The following is an 18,710-nucleotide window of genomic DNA, read 5'->3' as shown; positions in this document are numbered from 1 at the left end:
CATCCATCCAAAAGATGGATAACCTTTTTTGGAAGGATATGTTGCTACTCAGGCAAAGCTGCATATTAATTTTTGTTGCATGGATAAATATTATGCAAAACCCAAGCCTGTTTACACTCATTTATATTTTAAAATTAATACAGTTGCTTATCTTTGGGTATTTTTTTAGTGTCTGCCAGAATTCAGTCATATTCACAGTAACACTTATAAAAACCAGTTTTCACACTTCCATATCCCCATACCTACTTCATTAGCAATAGCTGCCTCCATAGGAGACAGGAAGCTGTGTGACACAGCAAGGCAGTAGAATTCTGCCAAGCCATAGCAGAGGAATATACATTAAGTCATCTAACAGTTATTTTTATTGAAAACTATGATTATGCACCACACAATCCTCTTTCTTGTTAAACTGCTATTTCTTCTTTGCTAAGGTCCTGTAAATTACAATAGCATCTCCATATAATTACACTTACTCAGTTAAATGAAAAAGAAACTCAAGCTTATGTCAGTGGAAGACAGCATAAAATAAAATATACGTTTCTCTTAATAAATTGTGACTGACACATTTTCAAAAATTTCCTCTTAAAATGTAGCTTCCATAAGCAACCTAATAATCTCTTGCAGCTCTTTGGCATCCATGCCATTAGGGAGCTTTTAATTTAAACTAGCAAGCAGATACCCTGCTTAAGTCTTCTCCTTTTTACTTTACACGTGATAAACATCAAAAGCCCCATATTGTCCCTTTCTTTTTTTGCCATTTTCCATCTATAGATCCTTAGTTGGTTAAACAACCCCTATTTTTCCACGTAAGCGACTTCATCTGTGGCCACGTTCTCCCTTCTGAAATGCAATGAGAAGAGATCTTCAGTGATGTCAGGGAAAATATATTTCATTTTTATCCCACATCTGGGGAGATATGCTTACACAGCCATGACTTGTGTAGCACATGGATAATAATCTCCAAGATCTTTTCTACAGCAGCAGCTGACATCACTGCTCTGCAATCCTTTGTCTGTATTCTAGCTTCAGTATCTTTACAATTTTCTCCAGTTATATCTTGTTTTCCAAGTTATCGCAGTAATTTATTAATATCTTGTTCATTTCTGATTGCTCTTACTTCACAGGCCTCACTAAAAATAAGCTGAAAGTTTGTCTTCAGCTAACATCTTCTGCTACAGCTTCTGCAAAAGGGATAACCCTGCAGGCTGGTCAAGGCAATAAAAAGACTGTGTAATGTTTGACAGATGCAACTGGAAAAATGAGACTTGGAAAAGGGCATCGCTTGGTACTTCAATAAGAAGGTAGTTGCTATTGAAGGAAACTAGTAGCAGACTCAAAACAAAGAAAGAAACAAAAAAACCCAGAAAGATTCTTCACACAGTATGTGTCTGTTTGCCAGATGTGGGTGTGAAAATTTTACACTAGTTGAGAAAGAATCTGCCTAAGTTAATGAAAAAGAAATCCAACAAAGTTACTTTCTACTAAGGAAAGATATTGCCTTTGGCTAAGACAATTTCTTACTTCCACATCGTAGGAGATTGAGAAAGCATTAGGAATGCCTGCTCAAGACACATATTCTTCATCAGGTATTAATTTCTTGCTATGAACGAGGTAATACCAGACCAGAACAGACTTTAGTTTAATTCTTCTAACACATCTTACTGCTCTACATAATCTGCAGTTTTAAACACTCATATGCAGAAACACTACCTAGTTATTAAGGAAAATCCAAATGCTTGGCACCAAGCACACACTGAAATATATATTACATATCATATATATTTAATTTTCCCAATCTGTGATCCCAAAAAACAAACAAACGAAAAAATAAGCTTTACTAATATATTATTATCATTCACTTAACAAGCTGTTATGGTAACTTTATTGCCACAGTTTTATTTAGCAGTGATTTTACCTGAAGTAATATTTTCAAGTAGCTTCAATACATTTTGGATAGTTATTTGAAGCATTGCACATTAAAGATCATCTAGGCCAACTCCCCTGCAATAGACAGGGACACCTTCCCAGGCCAAGTTACTGAGAGCCCCATCCAACTGGCTTTGCACACTTCCAGGAATAGGACATCCACCACTTTTCTGGCAAGCCTCAAGGTAAAGAACTTCTTCCTTATATCTAACCTAAACCTTTGGACAATATAAAGTCACTACTCCTTGATAATGTCTTAAGCAGCAATTAGGACACAACCTATTCAGTAAGTAATGTATTCCCACCATTTTTTTATCAGCTCAAGCCAATTGACTTCAACTAGCATCTAAAAACCTAAGAGAAGTGGTTAGGAAAGGTTTTGGGCTTGGTTTTTTCCCCAAAATATTTTTAATAAGAGGTCAAAACAGTTTCAAGAGTCAACTGCTCCAAAGATGAGTCACAATAATACCAATTTACTAGTCTCCTCTAAAAACAGCAAATCAAAACAGGTATCTAATGTTCAACTCTGCTACAGCTAGGTCAAATAGATAAAAATTGTTGGGCTTTGGCTGTTAAACATATTTTGTTTTCTTCAAGCCACTCTGGTTAGCTTTATAGATAGAAACCTTTGAACTGAAAATAGATATCATTAGTCTTCCATCTCTTTTCTCCATTGCATTGTAATGCCCAAGGTCACACTCCTAGTACTATTAACACAGATGTGCATTTGGATATGGCATTGCTACATTTTATCCATCCCCTTTTCCCAGCTTATTCATAATTGTGTCTATATTTATCCTTGTGTAAAGAGAAATGGGTTGGTGCTTCTCTTGAAAATGTTGTTTTCAGCTATGGCCCACTAATGAATATGCTAATTTTTCTACACCAAGGGAATAATTTTCACTTGGAAAATAGCTTTTGAAATTACTGAATTCCAATTCAAAGTCCACTACTGTATCCACTTTGAGCTATTACCTTCAGAGACAAATTTCTTTTTTTCAGTAACAAAATATTTGTAAAAAATAATAAACTTCAGAAAAATTCATGTTTATCTAATAAAAGATTCAGATTCAGTTTCCTGACAAGGAGCACTACTCTTAACAGAGTTGCTAGATGCTACCAGTATAAGCCACAACCTTCATTTGTATTTTAAGTGATTAAAGTTCACACTGATTATGGAGGCTGAGTAACTCCTTGAAAGAGACACCAAGCACAGGCTAATACCTATTTAACATGCGGAAAGATCTTTGGCTACAAGCTTAAAGTATGTTCTTGAAAACAGAAGGTGGCCGTACTTCTTTTTATGGATGAACATTTTACTCTTGCAGTTGCATCCAAGTCTGTTCAAGATATCCACCTTTGGAAATTTAAAGTTTACAAATCATCAGCTACTTAATTTCCACATTTTAGTAACTAATCCTGCAAACAATCAGTCTGCCCTGCCCTTGACTTAGGGATAGTCAACAATTTTCTTGCAGTTGCAGCTCCCTTATTATACTAATGTAAAGAAACAGTATAAAGAGCAAGTAGTGCTTCACTACACTGTCCATAGGATTATTAACAGTGATCTCTAACACCACAAAGAGCAGGAGAGAGTTGGCTAGGATAAGAAGACTTCAAAATTACAGGGAAGGGGGGTTGAGATGGAAAATGGGAATATTGAGACAATTGGAAAGCCAGAGAAGGAATGAGAACTGAGGCTGAGACTGAAATTAGAATCAAAATATTCATTCAGGTAACTGGAGTAAAAAAACTCACACAACTTGACAGGGGTGGGTACTATGTTTCCTTTCTCCCTAGAATGTACATATATGAAGTAACACACATCCATAAAGTATAAAATGGAGACTATTAGATGCCTGAAGTTGAAGTAATTTCTGTCACAGTGGTTATTAGTCACTCAGATCTAGAAAATCCTTATAGTAGAAAGAGCAACTGTTCCCATATAATTGAACAAGAAAGATTACACTTTCTCCTTTGGAGTCAAAAGGAATGAGATTACCTTTCCCAAAACGTTAATAAATAGGCCACTGAAAATACAAAACTGATAATTCTTCCTGCAAAAATCACTTCTACACAGAGGAACACACCTGGGGCAATCCCAAAAACAAATACAGGCTGGGTGGAGAAAACTATCAAGGCCAGCCCAGGTGAGAAACAGTTGGGGCTGGCTGCTGGTTGACAGGAAGCTCAGTGTGAGCTGACTCACAATCTAGAAAGCCAGCCACACCTTGGCTTGCATCACAAATAGTGTGGTCAGCAGATCAATGGAGGTGATTCTGGCCCTCAAAGAGACCCCAACAGCTGCATCCAGCTCTGGGACCACAAGAAAGAACTGCTGAAGTGGGTCCACAGAAGGCCAAGAAAAAGATCAGGAGGCTGGAGGACCTCTCCTGTGGAGACAGGCTGAGAGTTGGAGTTGTTCAGCCTGAAGAAGAGAAAGCTTCAGGGAGACATTATAGCACTTTCCATGACCTAAAGGGGGCTACAAGAAGGATGATAAGGCAAGGCTTCAAACTGAAAGAGCATAGGTGTAGGTTATATAAGAAAAAAATTCTTCATCATGAGGGTGGTGGGACACTGGAACAAGTTGCTCAGAGAAGTTGTAGATATTTCAGGAAATTCCAGACATTCCTGGAAATATTCAAGATTGGATGCGGCCCTGAGCAACCTGGTCTAGTGAAAGACCATGTCTATGGTAGGGTGTTGAACTAAATCCATAAGGACCCTTCCAACATTTCTATGATTCTATGAACACTAAGAGGAAATGCTTAGCAAACAAAACAGGAATGACAGTGTATCTAATACATATTTATATATGATAAAAATTTTGTAGGCTTATTCCCATTATTGTAGGCAGTAAATATTAGATTTTAACCTGAGTACCTTCAGAAGCTGTACCTTTAAGAAAACAGCAACATACAAGTTGGCCAGGTCAAGACATCCTGCTACTGGCTTTTTATAGCATGTTTTTCCTCTCAATGACTTTGCAGCACTACCTCTAGAGATCAGATATGGTCTTTGAGGATAAATTAAGATTGGATTAATTTGAGAGAGGTTCTCTGGTCCAATTCCATCTCCAAGCAGGACCAGATTCAAACTACATCTGACTGAAATCATAATTCACTGAATCACCAACCCTGCAGGGAATCTCTTCCTTGTAATATGAGAATACCCACATAGCTGGAAGCAACCAAATCTTTTCCCATGGGTATCAGTGGCAAAGGTTGATTTGGCAAACTCCAGCGAAGTGAATGAAAAGTCAAAATGAGCTTTGGGTTTGAGCCTTATGGCATTTACGTTAAAAACACATTTTCTGAGTTTAATGGTCTTCAGTTTGGCTTCTGTGACAGCATCAGAGAAACCCCATATTTACAAGCCTGTTAAAATATGTTGTTTCAAAGGTTGAGTTTTGCAAGCAATAAATAACCTGTAACTAGTATAATACCAAAATCACAAGGAAATATAATGCTCCCCACATCTGAGTCCATACATGGACATCAGCATTTAAAATTCTCACAGTAAGTCAACTTTTTTGGAGAGAAGGTTTGCAAAAATTCAGATTTTTAAAAATAAAAAATAAATATTTTTAAAGAATAATAATCAGGTCTTATTTTTCTGAAAACAAAAAACCACAGAAATATTCAGGGTTTTAATTTTTTAAATTATAGCCAGATTTTCCTGTCCAGTAGTTTCTTTTATTAACAATATTCAAATGCATCTAAAGCTTGGTAGAAAAATCAGTCTGAAAATTAACACTCTATCACCAACCCACACATATTGAGTTAATTTTGGCAGACAGCAGGCTCTGAAACAGCAGTTTATAATGGAAATTACAACACCATACTAGTGAGAAGGGCACCACTACAAAAAGAACGTTCAAAATCATTATTTTCAGTGGAGTGGAATAGGGCAGTTTGTAAGCAGGAATGTGGAAAAGCTCTTTGATGTCCCTTTCTGATGCCTTTGGGAAAAAGAAACTAAAAATCCTTCAAATTACATAGGGGGCTACTCTAACCATAAATGTAAATAAACCCAAAGACTAATTACCCATAAGTAATATACAAAGCATGAAAAAGCTTATCTATAGAAAAAGAAACTCTGCTAAGCTATTTCAACATAGGATCTGTTCTCAAAATCAGTGCCAGCTAACCAGATGAGGTACTTAACAGTTTCTGCAGTGCTGTGGAGAACAATGTAAGAATCACTTGTGAAAAGTCACGCAGCCTCTTTCTTAGTAACCTTATGATCATAATCTACCTGATCATGAAGCAAGCCATTGAAGTGTACTTACCTGTTTCCTGACTTGCACTCCTTTCTATTTCTTTCCTGTCCCAAAATTTTTGTAGTCTAAATAACAAAGGTACTCCATGTTTATGTACTATTGCTATTGGGTGACCACATCTTTGCTCATTGTACAGTACGTTGCATTCTCTGTAATGCCAGTCATTATTCTTCCTGACTTCACTAACTCTTTCCAGCTGAAGCATTTAAGATTAATGAGGTGTTCGTTCTCAATCAAGGCACTTTATAAGAATTCAGTTACACTTTCAGGATCCATGCAGATGACTTATTAAATATAATTTTATTTTTTTATATTGTTTTGGGGGATTGATTTATGGCCATTTTTGCCCATTAGCATAGACCATTCTATATCACTCTTCTGTCAATAACTGTTATCAGGACCTACTGCTTAGTAGAATATAAAGACGTACTATCTATCATGAATGCAGGTATATCCTAGAGGGTGAAAATTTGACATAAATTATTGTAAAGCATACTTCTCCAGCTACTTAAAATGCTGAAACTGCAAGAAAACAGTATGCTTCTGAATCTCAAAATTGGTTTCCTCTGATAATATAAACTGGAATAGCTATCAAGGAAAAATCTGGCTCTGCCAATCTAAACCCATATAGGTATTTTTCTATTTCTGGATATTAATAATTTTCAGAGTTGGGATCCATAGTTTTATTTAGCTATTAAGAGAGCTCTCATTCCTATAGTGCTCTCATGCTTCCTTGCTTTGCAAAGTCATACTGACATACAGAAGCCTAACAGACATCAAATTTTCCATGAAGTTAACGTAACTGCTGTGATTTTAAGAAAGTATCATTAAACAGAATTTAAAACAATTTTTGTAAGCAGAGGAATGAGAAGGATTTTTTTGTCCTAAGAAATGAACTCTGAAACAAGGTTGTACCAATGTTTCACAACTTCCATTATATTCTTCATGACACAAAACTTTCTTTCTCATTGTTTTCCAATCAACCTTCTCTTCAGGATTTAATGCCTTAGCCAGAAGGGAACTTCTCAGATGGGTCATCTTCAGCTTAATCCCCTTCCCCTATGAATCATAATGAAGCATAGGGAAAACAATTTCAAACATCCAGGAAGTTGGACTTTCAAGGAGTCAGTATTTCCTAATAACTCAATCTTCCCATACTGTGTATTCTGAGATACAAAAAGTAAATTCTGGAAGGCATGTGTATATGTAATTCCCACAGAGAGCCAAATCTGTTTCAGATCTTCTGCAACTGCTGTAGTTTTTTAGCAATGATTATCCAGAATAAAAATTTAGATTAATGTGGTTTTTCATTTAATTCATGTAAAAACTTGAAGTCTCAACTGTGTCAGCTGGAATGTAGAATACACTCACACTATATTCCCTGCAGCAAAAAAAAGAAAAGATTGTGCAAATAAGGAATTTTCTTTAATTTCATCTCTGTCTCCAGAGAGACTCATGGTACTACACAGCAAGTAAAAATACAATTAAAATAATATATGTAAAACAACAGGTATAGAAGACACATTTTGTGTTTAGTTTTGGTCAAAAAAAGGTGTAGCCAGGCTGCAGAGGCCCAGAGAAGGGCCATATAGAGAACCAAAGGTCTGGGAAGTTGTTTGTTCAGCACCAGTAAAGGCTTAGGGGAGACTTGATCAAGTTCCAGCATTTAAAGGGTGGCTATGAAGAAGATGGAGATTCCCTTTCTCACAAGGAGTCACATAGGTACAAGTTATCCTGGAGACAATCTGATTAGACACAAGCAATTTCACAGCAAAAACTATTGCAATAACCTCCCGAGAGAACTGGTGAATTTCCCTATTTCAAGCTAAACACTTGAAATTCATCTGAGCAGGGTGTTAGGCCATCTTGTCTAGACTGTGATTTTGCCAAGAGGCGTCAACCAGATGATTCTTGAGGTCCCCTTCCAACCTGGTATTCTATGATTATATGAAAAAATTATGAAAATTTCAAAATTGATTCAGAAAATAAACATCTGCATTTAATTCAAAAGAAGCATCAAACTTTAGGTTGTAGATTGGTAGGACTAAATTGAATTGCTGATTTTCAAAAGGGAAGGTAGTACTTTGGGATAGCAGTATATTTAACTTGTCATTTTCAATGTACAGAAGATTGGTTAAAAGAGAACCATATTATCTTATGTATAATTCTAGGATTAGATAAAAGTATTGTCCTATTTTGAAGAGAAAGCTGTTAGGATAATCTAAGGTTATCATCCAAACTCTGAAGGGACAGAAACATTACCATAAAATGACAAATAGTATGAAATACATATCAGCAATTATTATCATGCTGATGTTAGGACTGAGGTTCCACACAAGCAAAAATATACTAGCATATCTAAGTTCGATACCAAACTAATAAAGTTTTCCCCAAAGACAACTACATCCACATTGTTTGCAATGAGTAATAGTATCCAAGCAAGCAATAGAAAACTACAGAAAAAACAAAATTCAGTGTCTATTTTATCATTCTGCTTCAAAGTACAATCAAGTCTTCTTCAACAATTCGTGAAAAATGTTTACATAACATGTTTTCAAAAGTCTTAAAGAAGTAGCTTCTATAAAATCTATATATCCCAGCTCTGTCTTTAACTAGTTTTAGACATAAAAATTAATAAAAAATCCTGGTATTAACTTCTGCTGATGCAGTTTAAAGTCTCCACAAGTCATCTTCTCCCTAAAAGACAAGATACATTCCCTTTCTTAGAAGGAGTCATGTGCAAAATATGAAGAGTAATGGGTACAAGTTACTCCTGGAGACAATCTGATGAGACAGAAGAGGACAAAAATTCCAGAATGGCAATTGCTTATGTTACTCTTAATTATACACACACAATTTTACATTACAGAATGTGACTTTTTTTCCTTTCTGCCTTCCCCTCACTATACTAAGAATGTTAAACTTTTCCATCCTCCCTTGTGGAATGGTTGAAATAAATCAGGAATTATTAAACGAATTTTGGTTTCTTGCAATTTCAGTTGCAACTCTTGTATCTTCCATCATGGTATTTAAACATTTTATGTCTACTGTTACAGTTCTTCAGCTGGACTCTTACCAAAGCTGAAAAGAGCAGACAGATTGTTCCATGGATTTTTTTTCCAGGCTTTGCTTCTAACACAAAGCTTAAGCATCCTCATGTCATGTTTCGGATTCTATAGAACTGTTGACATGTGCACTTTGTGAACGGAGTGGTCACAACTGCAGCTGGCAACAGGAACTACTGCTTAGGTAGAGTCGGCTATATTATGTCTGCATAGCTGACAACTCTTAAGTAATCTCCCTATCTCTGCTGAACTTCATTTGATTTATTTTTCAATAAACTTTAACACTTTGGTAGCATCACATTATATAAACACCCCCAGTTCCTTGCATTCATCCTAAACTGCTTAAAGTAGACTGCTTAAAGTAGTTTAGATTTCCACATATGTGCCATAATGACATGAAAAGTAATCAGCAAATGATGGTCAGAAATGTATTCCCTTAAAACCATTAAGAGTCCTATGAGAATGATGGTTGCTGGTCTGAGATATTAAGGTTGAGAGTAAATCCGTATTGCTAGTGTTTGTTAAATATTATTTTCATCATCTCTCTTCTGACACTGCCAATATCAGAATTTAAAATACCATCAAAAGCATCTGAAAGTTAGGATGCATGAAATCTTTTGCTTATTTCTTACTCCCATGATCTGCCACAGCAAAAAAATCAGTGGCCTGTACTTCAATAGACACCTCTTAGGATTCTGTCATTGTCTAGGTTTTTGGAAATTGATAAGATTCAGCACTTGTTCAATATTTTTCTTGTTATCTGAGATAGGTTGACTGCCATCTACTTCCTCGCATCACCCATTCTGTATCTTTATAAAAAACAACAACGTATTTTCCAGGCTGACGTCACTTCACCTAAGCTCTGCAAACTCTTGTAATCACTAATAGCTCTGAAATTGCTATTAGTGCAAGACTGGCATGTCAAAACTTTTGAAAGACCATATTATAAAAAAAGTGACTTTGTTATCATTCAAGTGTTTGTATTTAACAAAGCGTCATTCACTTCCCTGAAACAGGATTTCTATTTTTCTTGGGTAGCAGATGAGTACTATCTATTGCTCCTACGTCTTGCAGGTGAAAAAGAATATGTGAATAGCACATAGTAACAAAGTGAATGTGGTAGCATGTGAATGACATGTAGTGACAAAGACTAAAAGACAGCAGAGAAGAGGACAAGTTTGTAAGTAAACATATTTCTAGTCTAGAGGTCTATTCAATCTTCAGTATTTCATTAAAATTTTCCAACCTAATGCTGATTTAAGGCATTAAGATGGAACTTTATTCCACAAGCATATTTGAATGAAGGACTCTCTTGGGGTACAAATTAATTTCATTCAGGTTACCAAAACAGAGCTACAGAAAGATGATTTTGTAGCTTTAACAATTCAACTGTACAATAATCAGTACACACAAAAAATTACAGCAATTCAGTTAAATATACGGACAGGCAAAGCTTACATTAAAAAATTGTCTCAATGTCCAATAACATATTGTCTAGTCTTTACATGGTGAAAATGGTGCTCTCTTTCAGTCATATCATCTTCTTGTTAGCTAACTTATAAAGTGCAGAAATATACTGGGGCTTCTCTACAGTTTCTAGAGTGTGCTTGTGGAAAACTAAACAGGTGTACTTTAAGCAGTTTAGGATGAATGCACAGGAACTGGGGGTGTATATATAATGTGATGCTACCAAAGTGTTAAAGTTTATTGAAAAATAAATCATATTCAAGTTCAGCAGAGATAGGGAGATTACTTAAGAGCTGTCAGCTATGCAGACATAATATGGCCGACTCTACCTAAGCAGTAGTTCCTGTTGCCAGCTGCAGTTGTGACCACTCCATTCACAAAGTGAACATGTCATCAGTTCTAAAACCTCATCACATAAAAATTTCATTCAGCTAATTCCCATATGATCTTGATATATCTTTCACTACTTCATCTCATCTCCTGAAATAATTTGGCTAAAAAGTACTTTCCCTTAAATTCAAATTTTCCTTATTATCAGAAACTTATGTGCATCATATGAGAATAACCCCAAACTTGTTCACTAAAATGTGAATAATTCTTCTTAAATTAATGTTTTTCACAAGTGTTAGTATAAATGGCTCATCAGACACTTCACTGTTGTTCTTATCATTCACTTACTGCTGCCACCTAAATGACCACTTCAAGATTATTTGTAATCTTAAAATCTTAGAACAATTTTAGAATTCTTTCTACAACATATAATTAAGAAATTTTAAGATTGGATTTTGCTTTACAATTTTTTCAGTGACTTTTTAAAAATGTACTAGAGTCAAAAGACACTCCGAATTTCCACTCAAACATGTCATTTTGTTATTTTCGTATTGTAGTTAATATCAGGTCCCAAGGCAGCATCTTAATTTTTTAAGTGTCTTTAACAAAAACTATGTGATTTAGTCATAAATGGTATTTCATGCATAAAGATGTGCTCTTTAGAACTTTCCTACTTCCACATCATAGCTGTAATTTCCCTGAAAGAAATTAAAATTTTTCAATTTTTGATAGAGTAGCAGGGCTTTCTAACCCTGTTTGTTTAACTGATAATTAAATTCTGGGCTCATAACAACAGACTTACACTTTTCCCCTTGATATTCCCCTGAATCTAGAACAATAGTCACAAAAGTATTTCAGAAGATCCTCAAATTCATGACTGTCTGAAAAGGAAACTGTAATAGGGTATTCTAGTAACCAATGAAATATTTTCTCTCCTTTACATGCATTTTAATTTTCAGTTTTGCTCAAACACTATAGTTTTTCACAAAACTATGTCCTGTTAACCAATCCTTTTCAGGAGTCCATGAAACTACTCCAAGTTTGTGTATCAAAATGCCATTACATTTTGCACTGAAATATTACCATATTTTATAAATAGGTTTTCCCCAGCAAGCATGATCAGAAAAATATGCAGGCTACATACCACATGAAATAATGCACATGCTACCTTTTTTTTCCTCCCTTAATCTCTAGTGTGTTAGACAGCTAAACAACTTACAGCTGTCCAGGCTTCTTCTCTGCATCGAGAACACAACCACTCGTTATGGATCTCATGAGAAGGAACACCATAGCAACCTAGAATAAGAGAGCTAGATTGATTATTATATTCTGCCTTTTTAACAATGATGTAATACAATTCAATTATACATAAACCTTAATAAAAATCTCCTCTGTCACGTGACAAAGGAGATTTTTACAATCCAGGCCTACTGCTAATGTCATAGTCTATAAAATATATCTTCCCTAACCTAAATAAAAAGAACCCACAAAAACCACCATAAGAAAACCAAAACAAACACCCAGCAAACAGAACAGAAAAACAAAAACTCCAAGCACCCAAAAAAACAAAATCACAATGAATTTCTTATTTTTATCATTGCAATATCGTATCATCAACTCTCCCTGAAGTAAAATTTTGACTTAATATACTGACATTTATTCTGGGCAAATATACCATATTCCCAAGTATCTCATGGACTACTTAAACTCAACTATTAAAGTTCTACAGTCTTTAGGAGACACTGCAGAAAAATCCATGCATTCATCAGTTACTCTTGCAATAAAAAAGAATGCTAAGTGAAGGAAAATACTGTATCCCCAAATTTAACAGCAATATTCACAAGTCTTTCAGGAGAATTTTACCCTAACTACTTAATAAGGACACAACAGCATTGCACAGTGATTTAAAATAGAGAAGCAAAAGAGTAATTAAATCACTAGAATAGAAAAAAGATCAGAAGTTTGTGATCATTGAAAGTTTACAAGACAGTTAATTCTTCACTTATTTCACAGCAACTGTAGGTTATAGAAAAATATAATGCAGTTTTCAAATAAAATTAGCCAGTGATTGAAGCATTACAAATGGAAATGTTCTTCAAGCAGTTTTAAAGACATGCTAGAAGCCTATCTAACTATTATTTATCAATAAAGCAAAATTTTAAATTACATTTCTGGCAACAGAACAATTAGATTATTTACTTGCATGAACCCGTACGCAACACTTTGCACATGAAATCAGAAGACTTGTCCCATCTTCTTCAACAAAGGCATTTGATGGATAGTTTTCAGTGTTTTCTTCACTATAAATAAAACACATCTCTGGAATAAGAGGTTTAGTTTTCACATTTTCTGCCATCAATGTTTCTGCTGAGTTTGCTTCACTGAAAGTAGCACTTTCTTCATCCTGATTGTCTGGCTGGAAAATAAACAAAATCTATATTAAAGTAAAAGAAACGAGAGTCTTACTCTTCATTGTGACAATGATGAAACTATTCTACCCCTCCCAACTTTCGTAGGAAGTGTAACAGTTTCATGAGAAAATTAACTGCTTTTAAGTATTTATCATAGTCATCCTACCTTCACTGTTCCAAATAACTGTGAAATCTGGAATTGCAATCAGCCTGCAAACCAGTGTTATTGCAGTGATACTCTACCTCTTGGGCCATTTAACTCAGTCCAGTGCAATAAAGGCTTTTTTCCTGGTTCCCACACTGAGGAAGCTCCAGTTTAGGACGTCTCAATTAGCAACATAGTACTCCACCACCATTTTTCTTGCCATTTGACACAGTAATCCCACAAAACAGAGTCAAACAGTGCTCTGCACTGGATGGTTTCCGAGGGAATATTTTACCTGAGAAGGCCTAAGTACTGTGAAAACACTTATTTCCTCAACACTGAACGAAGGCAGCATAAAAGAGGCTCTGATAAAAAGTATTTGGAGATGGACATATAAGGAAAGAACTAGAAAATGCAAATCCATCTGGGTTCACCACACCAAAAGGTGTAATTTCAAGGGAAAATACACACACACGCACTAAGACAAACCCTGCATAAATGATAGTAGGAGGCACACAGTGTCTGCAGCCAAGGATCGATGCAGGTGAACAAAGTATCAGTTCTAACTTAAACGCCAGTGTGTTTGTTTATTCCCTTAAAAATGAAATCCTTAAGTTTATCTTTTTTATAATTTCTTGGAAAATAATTAGCCAGACAGCTATTTCACACGTCATCCAGAAGCTGTGAGAACCTTGCTTACCCTATAGTATGGCACAAGAAGAGTGCAAACAGCACAGTGAGGTTCCTTTTTCGCACAAGCTGCATTGTATTCTTTTTCAGCATAGAAATTGGGTGGTCTTGTCTGCCACAGGTAGACCAGAGGCTTGGCCCATGCCTCTGACTCTTGAACTTGCTCTTCAGTTAAGGTTGTTTCAGGCAGTTCTAAAAGAAAGAAAACAATGGCTATATTACAGTAATGGAATGAAGATAAACAACAATGAATTCTGTCATGTGTGGTAACAAAGATCAAACAATCTTACAAGAAGTCTGCGTGCAAACATGGATGTAGAAGTCTAAAAGAATGTTGTGTAAGGAAAATCTCACCATTAAGTGCTCTGACAAGCACTGACTCTCTCTGTCAAGAGCTGACTGCTCCATATAAAGCATACATAGCCCTACATTTACAATTTGTATTCATACCAACAACATTATGTCTCACTCCCCCACTGTCTCTTTAATGGCTCCAAACTCTATCCCCTCTCCCTCCATGCACACAGCTTTAAATTATTTATGGATGGAACGTATTGAGTCCCAGCAGCAGTGCCAGACAAACCACTGTACTCGCACAGGATGGCCCCTCACAACTCTTCATGGATGGTGACACTCATTTTCCAAAGGGAAAAAAGGGCAAACATTATAACCAGGGAGCAATGGGGAACAATCAGATCTAAGAAGTAGATGTATGGAGTAGAAGCAGGCTGGATCATATGGACAGTGCCTATTAAATCTTTCACAATCAATGAGAAGGCAGGTAGGTGTCAATCAGAATAATTATGTGAAAGAGGACAAGAAATGTGAAAAGATTTGAATTAAACATTCAGACAACAAAAACAGTTTATAGTCCTGTTCTAATGATGTATTTAAGAAAAACTGTTCACTTCCGAAGAAGAAAATTCTAACACAGAGAAACATCTAAGTACATTAAGCTGATTCATCACATTCCTTCAGCCCATGACTGCTTTCTCTCTTTCTCTACTTTATGAAAAAGCAGAGGCTTTATGGATCTCCTATGATAAATGTCACACATTGCTACAAAAGAACTATAAAATTTGCAACATTTTATCAGTAATGAATAAAATATCAACTAAAATCTTTGCGTACAAGCAAACCAAATATAATAATACAAAAATATACCCTGCATGTGGTTTTTAATCCTTTTTTTATAATTTCTCAAAAGAACTAATACCAATTCAATAAACATTTGCCAATAATCTGCGTAGAGGGGCACAAAGAAAACTGCAAAAAAGCTGTCAATATTTAGCAGCAGAACTTTCTGATTAAAAACATAGCCATCTTAGCTTCAAAAGAACACCAGTGAAAAAACAACTCAACACAAGGAGAAAATGAACATATAAAATGCCAGCATTACTTCTATAACTTTTTGAACTACTTACTTTGTAAGTTAAAAGCTTAACAAAGTTTTTGCTTTAAAAAATCTGTCCAATCATATTTTTTCTACTGCTTGCAATTTTAAAGAACTGTAAAACACATATCTCTGAAAATTATTTCTCTATTTCTCTTCCTACCTATTTAAATTTTCCTTTAAAGAGACATCTTATTAGCAGCTTCAGTCTTACAGGTATTTTTTTAATTTTTCCTTTTACATTATTTTCCTTCAGGAGCTTGTACCATTATTTAAAATATTTTCATTACAGTTGCGACCTCACTGAAAATTCAGAGCTTGATTCTCTCTTATGAAGAAAACAAAGAGGCACACAGAATTTGTTGTGAAGGTCTGTATTATATTCCACACCCATTATCCCCTCAGAAACTGACATCCTTTGATTACACCACTCCTTACCACCACTGAATAATTCTCCCATGATATTTGAAGGCTTTACCCAGAACCTCAGCCTATAAAGTTCTTCTTTATACAAAAATCTAACTTCATATTTGTAGTCCTGAGACCAGTTCTGGGTAGATAACTGTAGTTCTTTCATACAGGCTTTTGACGGCCTACAGCAGGCTGCTGAGTTCATTATTATATTGGTTCTAGTTTTAATGAAAACAGTATTCACACCTTAATTTCATAAAAAACTCCATAATTTCAGTTCCCTCTTGTGTGATATTTACAAAAGCTTTCCCAAACAAGAACTTGAAAAGAATTTAAGACACAAGAATAACGCCGGCTTTAATAGCTTTTTGTCGCTATCAAGAGTTTGTATTTATTTTTGAACATCATTCCAAAAGAAGCCAAGGACAAGATGTCATATATATATAAGTACCAGACTCTATCTATCATAAACTCATAAAAATTTAACACTATTTTAATAAATTTCCTTTCTCCTTTACATTATGTTTAGAGCACTTCCGGTTAGTTGTTGACTAGAAGCAAACACTCCTCATTTATTTACCTCTGATCTCTAACACCTGTAATTCTGATTTCTATGTCCTTCTAGGTCCTTTAAGGTGTGACTGTCTTCTTCACGATCCTTACTGCAGTCTTCTGTCCCTGCATGAACTACACAAGCTCTCTGACATGATCCTCTGGTATATTACACCATGCAACCCCTCACTCTTCTCCACCACAACAAGAAAGGAAAAATATCAATCCTCTTTTCAGAGAGAAGCTGCTTAATCCAGTACTGAAGGGTTCACTGACAGGATACAAAATTAAGAGAAGACAGAATAGAAAGATATTCCTAAGGATTATAAGCTTTGTCTAATACTCTGTTACCACTACTGTAAGACAAATAAATTTCAGTTCTCCTCAGGAACTTCCTAGTCAACCTTGAGCCTAAATTATCATCTTTCAAAAATTTCAGAATATTATTTCATGTCCTTTTAATCAACATTCACCCACCCACAGTGAAATAATCAAATTTCCAAAGAAACCGGTATTAAAAAAAAAGTTACAAAGTACATGACCCCACTACAAAGCATGTACAGAACATCACAACGCTGCTTTAAACAACTTCCTAACCAGGAAGGTGAGGAATGCAATCTTCTGCGTAACTACTCTGCATCAGTAGAACTTAAGCAGTTTCATTTTGTGTGCTTTATTTTTCATGTGTGCAACAGCATCGGTGAGAGGAAGAATTTCCACATAAGCTTCTCAGGTAGTACAAGTGGAGGTACCTTCCTGATTTCCACGTAGGCAGAAAAGTTATGCACCATTAACAAAAACTGAGAATCTGGTTAACCAAAACAGGCAAGGAAATTAAAGAAAAAACAGCTCTCCAACTGTCTGAGAGAAGGCATAGAGAATATAATTACTTGATGTAATAAACACTACCATCTTGGCACAGTTAATGGCCTTTCTTCACATTTTCATCTGATAATACCAATGTCCTACTGATGCCTAAAAACACTGTGGAAAACTTAAGGAATTTTTAGATTTCTTTTTTTTTTTCTGTTTATTCAGTGCTTCTCACTCCTTTTATTTTCTTAAATTACTCCTTTCATTACTTACTATTTAGCTAAAGAGCAATCAGTGTCTCAGACTAAAATAAATTTATTTTCCTAACTCATATTGTTGCATGCGGTTTCAGGGTAGACACTCAGTGGCCTCATGTGAGATGAGTGTTTCTCTGATCAGATGTGTCTATTAGAAGGGCACAAAACAACTGCAACCTCCAGCTAGCTCTTTTCAAAATCCACCTTAACTGACGATTCTCAAAATAAGAACAGAGAACAATTTGTAGTGACTGACTCAGATCTCAGAAACTCTATTGTCATAAGCAAGCATACTTTTTTAGTTCAGCTGTGAATCAGTGCCAATTGCAAGTACTCAAAACCTGAAAAAATTGTGGTGGAAGCATCTGTTCCTACAGCAAAAGATACATTGCCCCACATACCCCACCAAAAAACATGCATCTACTTTATAAGACCAGTATATAATGTTTCAAGAAGTGCTATGAACCTGATGTTTCATTCATAATCTTACATATTGCCATTTTTCTGGAAGAGCATGTGAATGCTCTCAGCTCTGGTACAGCAAGTTTTTGATGAATAGTACCTTATTCAATGCTGCCAACCAACAACACTCTACAATATGCACCATTATGCAATCAAGCCTTCACTGTGGTAACTGGCCTTGCTCTAAGAGCACCTACAAACAGCCCAAGACTGGCAATTTGAAAGATAAAGGACAGCCAATGCAGTGTGTGAAATATAATGTATGTCTATACAGAGCATTTTCTTTACACAGCACATGAAATGGAGCTGGGGAATCTATCTTGACTTCTGTGTCTGCTGTAACTCAGATCAAGTCACTGACACTTCCTCACAATTCACTGACAGTAAGCGCACTAACAGGACTCTGCACAGGTACATAACAGAACTCCTTGGTGTGAACTCTGGTGTAACATTTTTTTACAGCTTTTCAGCACAAAACATACATTTCAAATTGAAAGGTAATC

General features: G+C 35.6%; 1 protein-coding gene across 5 annotated transcripts in view; it reads right to left on the bottom strand.

Annotated features, from left to right (window-relative positions):
- KDM4C (lysine demethylase 4C) overlaps positions 1–18,710 on the bottom strand; it is a 251,585-nt gene that overhangs the window by 87,380 nt on the left and 145,495 nt on the right. For all 5 annotated transcript variants that reach the window (XR_010031030.1, XM_063179663.1, XM_063179660.1 and 2 more), the window contains 3 exons: positions 14,330–14,511; positions 13,273–13,489; positions 12,293–12,369 (listed from right to left, as the gene is read on the bottom strand). Coding sequence is in view for 4 of the 5 variants with exons in the window: in XM_063179663.1 (XP_063035733.1) it covers positions 12,293–12,369; positions 13,273–13,489; positions 14,330–14,511 (476 nt within the window). In the remaining variant the exon portion in view is untranslated. The remainder of the gene's footprint in view (positions 1–12,292; positions 12,370–13,272; positions 13,490–14,329; positions 14,512–18,710) is intronic.

Source organism: Melospiza melodia, chromosome Z (genome assembly GCF_035770615.1).
Source record: "Melospiza melodia melodia isolate bMelMel2 chromosome Z, bMelMel2.pri, whole genome shotgun sequence".
Taxonomy (NCBI): Eukaryota; Metazoa; Chordata; class Aves; order Passeriformes; family Passerellidae; genus Melospiza; species Melospiza melodia.
Note: the sequence above shows the minus strand (reverse complement) of the source record. Positions and strands in the feature narration are given on the sequence as shown.